Source organism: Vicugna pacos, chromosome 2 (assembly GCF_048564905.1).
Source record: "Vicugna pacos chromosome 2, VicPac4, whole genome shotgun sequence".
Classification (NCBI taxonomy): Eukaryota; Metazoa; Chordata; class Mammalia; order Artiodactyla; family Camelidae; genus Vicugna; species Vicugna pacos.
Genome location: NC_132988.1, coordinates 9629581 through 9635847, shown reverse-complemented (window position 1 = coordinate 9635847; position 6267 = coordinate 9629581). Strand labels below are relative to the sequence as shown.

The window sequence follows — 6267 nt, the reverse complement described above, 5'->3', positions numbered from 1 at the left end:
GAACAAACTTGTTATGAATGAAAAATAAGACAGAAAGCAAGAAAGAGAGAGGTGTTGGGGTAAGGGTGACGTACAGCCATTTTACATGAACTCTTCATGGAAAACCATTACTAAAGTGACATTAGAACAAAGCCCCAGAGGAAATGTGGGAGTGAGGGCTACAGATGATGGAGAGAAGTGTGGTCCAGGAAGAGGGAACTGCAACAGCAAACACCCTGAGGCAGGACCATGCCCCACATGTCAAAACAGGAAGGAGTATAACTGAGCAGGACCCTATGGGGGATTCTGGGGACACCCCCGCCCCGCCCCCACCATGTCCTCTGCCTGCCTCTTGTTTATAAAAACACTGTAGTCTCCCAAGCCTCCCCTGAGTCACAGAAGCCTGGCTTAAGCGTTAACGATTGAAAGAATATGAACATGTAGTGACAACAGAATATTGGCAATTGGGCCAGGAGAACTGGTAACAATTTAAATAGTAAATCAGCCTTACAGCCTTACAGCAGTCACAGAATCTTTAGTTCCTCCCTGAAGGACATAGATAACAGTGTCTGATGCACATTCCTGAGTTGTTTTACAGATACTGAAACCTCTACCAGATGGAGGAAGTAACTGCACATCAGCATGGAGCAACCAAAGCAGCTGGAGTCTGAGGGCTGATGATGGCTACCCCTGTGACACCACCCTGTTACCTCACCATCAGCCAGAGGACTGTGCATGAACTGATCATGTGCCCTGGGATGCCTCGTTTCACCTTATCTTTACAAATGCTTCCCTGAAGCCCATTGGGGAATTTGGTCTTTTGAGCATTAGCTGCCCCAGATCCTTGCTTGGCACCTGCAATAAACACTGCACGTTCCTTCAACACACTCAGTAGATTGACTTTACTCTGTGTAGGCGAGTGAACCCAAGTTTGTTCAGTAACAGATGGATTCAGCAGAGTAATTAAAGGGAGGGGAAATACTCTGTGACTGCAAAAGGTGGCAATGACCAGGTTGTACTGGCTTGGAGACCACGTGACACGTTGGCATGATTTCTGAGTGAGATGAAGAACCACGGGTGGGTTTTGAGGAGACAAATGACAATATTTGGTTTATGTTTAAGGGATCACCCTAACTGTTATGCTGCATGGGGACTACAGTGGGGAACAGGACAGGAGGCAGAGGAAGCAAGAAAAGTCCCTAGGAGGCTATTGCAATATTCCGAGCATTTCATGATTGTAACTTGAGCTCGCCAGGTCATTGCAGATGGAGAGGTAATAAGAGATCCAATCTTGGTTTATTGCACGAATTATCGTATAATGATCTGATCACTAATGTGCTCATCCAATCTGTAAAGAACTATTCTAGGGATCTGGGAAGCTTACAAACTAGAAATTAGTCTAATTTTCACGCTATCCAGAAACTCCTGGAAAATTCTACTAAGCCAGCCTCCCCATTCTAGGCTGAGATGGACTAAAATAACCTACTTCTGGAGGCAGCCTCAGGCCTCAGGGACTCAGCCTGGTTTGATCCATGTCTGGTAGCTCTCAGATTTCTCTCAATGTCTTGGTTCTCCTTCACATAACCCCACCCCTTCAACCTTAATTCAGAATCAGTCTCTGTCTCCTCAGCTCTGGAAAATGGGGCATTGGAGAAGAGCATGCTCCGATTTAATTTTTAAAGGAACACTTGGTTATTAAGGATAAAAATAGTGTGAAAGCACAGAAAGCATTTAGGAGACTTTTATAGGAATCTAGACAAGACAGGATGATGGCAGAGTCTACAATGTTAGAGTAGAGATTGCAAGCTGAAAGATTCAGCAAGTGTCTGAAGAACTTTTTAGTGGAAAGGATAATTGAAGAGTAAGAGAAAAAAAGAAATGAAGCATAAAACATACCATTTTTGGCTTCAGCAAACAGGTAAGTGTGGCCGTTGTTGGTAAACATGATGACAGATTGGAGGAACCCAGGCTTATGGGGGAGATATCAAAAGCTGTGATTTTCCCATGGACGGTACAATGGCACATCTATCTGAATCCATCTGTGCGCCGTGTATGGCTATCCACACACGCTCCCCTCGACAAATGTTAACATGCAGGAATAGAGAAAGGATTACAGGGGTATAAACCAAGTTTTAATCCTATTATCCACTCCTGAGGGAAGTAAGATAAGAACTAAGTAAAGAAGGAAGCTTTACAGTTTTTCCCTATTTTTGTCTGAGAAGGTTCTAATGGTTTTATAATTCAAACATTAAATAATAAATGATGCAGTTGTGATAGTATCACTGAAGATTCTAATCTGAAATAAAAATAAGCACAACACTGTAGTCTGCCTAGTTCCCTGATAAATCTTAAGTTTGATAAGGCACTGGGCTTCTAAAGATATGAAGAAACAAGTACTTTCTTGTATTTCTGGTGAAAGTGTACGTTAATGAAACTATAGTCGAGGTGGGAAAATTCTCACTAAAAGTATCACGGAGTATTTAAGATTTTGTGGGCCATAGGATCTCTACAACAACTACTCTAGGTGGCCACTGAAGCATGAAAGGAAGTCCTGGACAATACAGCACCAAATGACGCGGCTGTATTCCAGTTCAGCCCTTGTACCAAAGCCTGCCCTGGGCTGGATTCAGTCTGCAGGCAGTAGTTTGCCAATATCCTACTCAAGAGGCAATCTGCCAACCTATGTCAACATTGTAAGTGTGGCATGTACCTTTGACTCAGCAGTTGATTTTGTTCTGCAAACTTTGAGGAGAAAATGTTGGGACAATTTAGAAGACCATCATGAAAGGATTGCCTAAATGAACTACAGAGCGTCCAATTGGAGTGATGACGCTTTAAGCAGAATGAGTATTTACAAGCGTTGATATGTCGTCATATTTAAGACAATGTAAAGGCATTAACAAAACTAAGCGTAAAACAGAGTCAGAATGGTGTATATAACACACCATCATTTGAATGTGTGTCTGTGTTTGTGGCTACATTTGTGTTTAAAATATGTATGGTAATACATACATACGTACACACATACAAATAAATTTAAAAAGCAAAAATAACAAATAAAATATGTATAGTATACATGACCAGCCAGGAAGTGTTTATCTCTGAAAAAAAAAATGTGACTGAAGGATCAGATTAGTGGGATTCAATTATAACTTTACATCCTTTTGTAATTTTTATATTTGTACTATAATCAAGTGACTTCTAAAAACAGTTAATTTTTAAAATATAATTCCTATATATTACAGTATTTCAAAATATTAACTATCTTTAAAGTATGTAACTACACATGCCACATGAATATAGCTATGTCCTTTGCAGGCAGGACCTTCCTGAGTTGGAACCACCCTCCTCAGCCCAGTGAAGGAGCCCCCAGGCTGTCCTGATGGCTTGCCCAGATGTGGGGCAGAGGGGAGGCCCGAGGGTGAGGGTGAAAAGACATCAGCAGAGGGTAAGGGTGCACTTCCAGCGGTAGAGCACACGCTTAGTCTGCATGAGGTCCTGGGTTCAGTCCCCAGTATTTCCTTTAAAAACAAACAAACAAACAAACCCAAATTACCTCCTCACAAAAATAAACAAAAAATAAAATTAAAAAAAAAACAAAACAGACATCATCAATCAAGACATCAAAGATGGACTCAGACTCTTTATTACAAGGACTTCCCACAAACATAGCAAGATCGTGGATCATATAGAAAGTCTTTCAAGTTAGATCAACACTCGTTTTCAACTATACTTATCGTTAGTGATTTAGAAGAAGGTCTAATAGAGAAATAGGCCATAAGTTTCCCTGTAAAAATTTCACTGAATGTATATAAATGTGATCTATCATTCAAATTGTAAAAGGAAACTTCTCTCAAATCGCAGTCCAGAAAAACGCCATACTGACAGGGGTTTCCTAAAACCCGCGTGTCCTGTATCACAGCCCAGAGCTGAATCTGCCAGCAGCCATTGCTTGGGGAAGGTGAGACAGGAGAATTTCTGGGGAAAGATTCTTTACACACCCCTAAGGACCACTCCCTCATGCCTCTGCCTTCTACCTGCCAAAAATGCCTGCCAGCATCAAAACTCTCTGAACTCAGGACAGCGGGGTAAGAGGTAAACACTTGGGGAGGATGAACACAGTTTGGTTCCATCTTTGAAAGGTTGCAGTTTTCTGATCTTGTGAAATTCGGAGGCTCTGGTGAGCAGTTTTAGGCTCCAGTGTCAAATGGACCTGAAAGGTGCTGATCATTCTGTGCAAGCCAAAATACTGTGGGGGGAGAGTGAAAACCTCCTTCTTTACTTCGTATGAAATGGCTGCTGGGCTCTCTAGGTTTTCATAGCTTCTGTGGATACTTTCAGTGCCTGTGAGTAACTCCAAGTCAGACTGGGAACACTTGTTGGTTATTTCATAAAACAGAGTTTTCAACGTGGATCCATGGTCTGATATTTGGGTTTTTTTGTCAATTATTTCATACTGAACACTTTTCTCTTCAGTCTGTAACATGAAGTCAATTACATTGTGCTCCGTTTTCAAGAAATTCTTAAAATGTTCAGCTTCAAAGAGCAATTCACTCTTTCGATTCTCCACGTTGGACACCAACTCAAATGATTTGGAGACTTGCATTTCTAAGCCCTTTCCAGCATCTTCCAGCTGCTTTGTCAGGGGCTCCAGGTAGCCCTTGAGCCTCCTCCTGTGACACACTGCAGCTTGCTCCACGGGCACCAGGGGGTGGTGGCGGTGCTTAGAGGAGAGCCTGCACTGGGGACACAGCAGCTCCAGGTCCTCCTGACAGAACAGGCTCAGGGCCTGACTGTGCTGCTCACACAGGGGGGCCTCCCCCTGCCGGCCCCTCTTGGCCCTCGTGCTGGGAAGCTGCCTCACAGCGTCAGCCAGGTGGCTTAGCTGGCTGTTCCTCCTGCAGCTGCGCTCAGGGCAGGGCTGCAGGCAGAGCGGGCAGGGGAAGAGGTCCCGGAGCCCCTCCCAGCGCTGCTGGAGGCAGGCGTGACAGAAGTTGTGCCCACAGCCCGTGGTCACCGGGTCCTTCAGGCAGTCCAGGCAGATGGGGCAGCTGGCCTCCGCGTGCAGCTGCGCCAGGGAGGCCGCCAGGGCCATCGTGCCGGGAGGGGTCCTGTCTGAGGAGACGCCCTCAGAGAAGCCCGGCTCTCCAGGGGCTGGGACAGGGACAAGCTTCCGACCCGTCACCTGCTCTCTGCCCTTCACGCCCGCCCGCGGGTCTCCCAGGACCCAGGGAGCTGTGTGCCCTCGGGCCGAGTCCTGCCCCTTCCTTCACCTCCACAGCCGCAGCCGCAGCCGCAGGGCCCGGAGCCCCAGGAGCCTCCGCTGCCTTGGGCACCTTGGTCCCTTTCACTCGGTGGCCGGAAATCGAGGCCTGAGAGGCCGTCCTCTCCTTCAGGGACAGCCCAGCTCCAGGTGGCCGTGAGGATCCCCAGCGTGGGCCAGTCAGCACATCCAGACGTGGGCCAGTCTCCGCACAGCTCAGCAGCTCCTTCCAGAAAACGCTAACACGGGGGAAAGAACATGCATTAAGGAGATAAACACCATGTACATAATCGACAGTGTTTTACCAGGTTTTTTTTTTTTTTTCTGGATTCAGATACATACATTTCCAAACAAAAAGGAATTGTAGTCAGTTAGGATAGCAGATGCCTGGTGATGGTTAATTAATGTGATTTTGTTAATGAAAAGAGACTCAACAGGAAAGGTACCCAGTACACTATTTACATATAAAACCCTGTGATATCAGGACCGGCTTCACAGTGATGAGGAGCAGGGAAGGGTGGAGGAGACTCACTGGATGTGAACATGGGACATGTTGGCTGAACTGAGTGTCCTCCCCTCCTCCCATGCAGTTTCTGTGTTGAATCTGTAAATCTCAGCACATCGGAATGGGACTCTTTGTGGTGAGAAGGGCTGTAAAATGTTGATTAAGTTAAAATGAGGCTGCTGGGGAGAGGTCTTAGTTCAACACTGACTGGTCACCTTAGAAGAGACGTCCGGGACAGGCACCCACAGAGGAAAGGAGGTCCCAGGCAGGAAGCGGCCCCCTGGGAGCCCCGGAGCCAGGGCTCAGGGGTAAGTGAACCTCCTGGCCCTTTGATCGGCAGCTTCCAGCCTCCAGAATTGTGACAGAATCAGCGTCCATTGTTGAAGTCACCCCAGCTATGTGCGGTGTTCTGCATGGCAGCCCTTGGAAAGGAATACATTGCTCTACTCTGTATCTGTTATTTTACAAGCTGAGCATGTTCTGTGTGGATACAGTTTCACAAGGGTCACCAGCCACTGTC

General features: G+C 46.0%; 1 protein-coding gene across 1 annotated transcript; it reads right to left on the bottom strand.

Annotated features, from left to right (window-relative positions):
- Window positions 1-3602: 3602 nt before the first annotated feature.
- LOC107035325 (tripartite motif-containing protein 60-like) lies at window positions 3603-6049 on the bottom strand. The gene is made up of 2 exons (XM_015252566.3): window positions 5963-6049; window positions 3603-5481 (listed from the first exon to the last, which is right to left on the bottom strand). Exon 2 carries the CDS (start codon window positions 5072-5074, stop codon window positions 4055-4057), a length of 1020 nt encoding a protein of 339 aa, XP_015108052.3. The 5' UTR covers window positions 5075-5481; window positions 5963-6049; the 3' UTR covers window positions 3603-4054.
- Between the last annotated feature and the right edge of the window lie 218 nt (window positions 6050-6267).

Coding starts and splice junctions, on each gene's coding strand:
- LOC107035325 (XM_015252566.3), bottom strand. CDS start 5,074: ATGGCCCTGGCGGCCTCCCTGGCGCAGCTGCACGCGGAGGCCAGCTGC.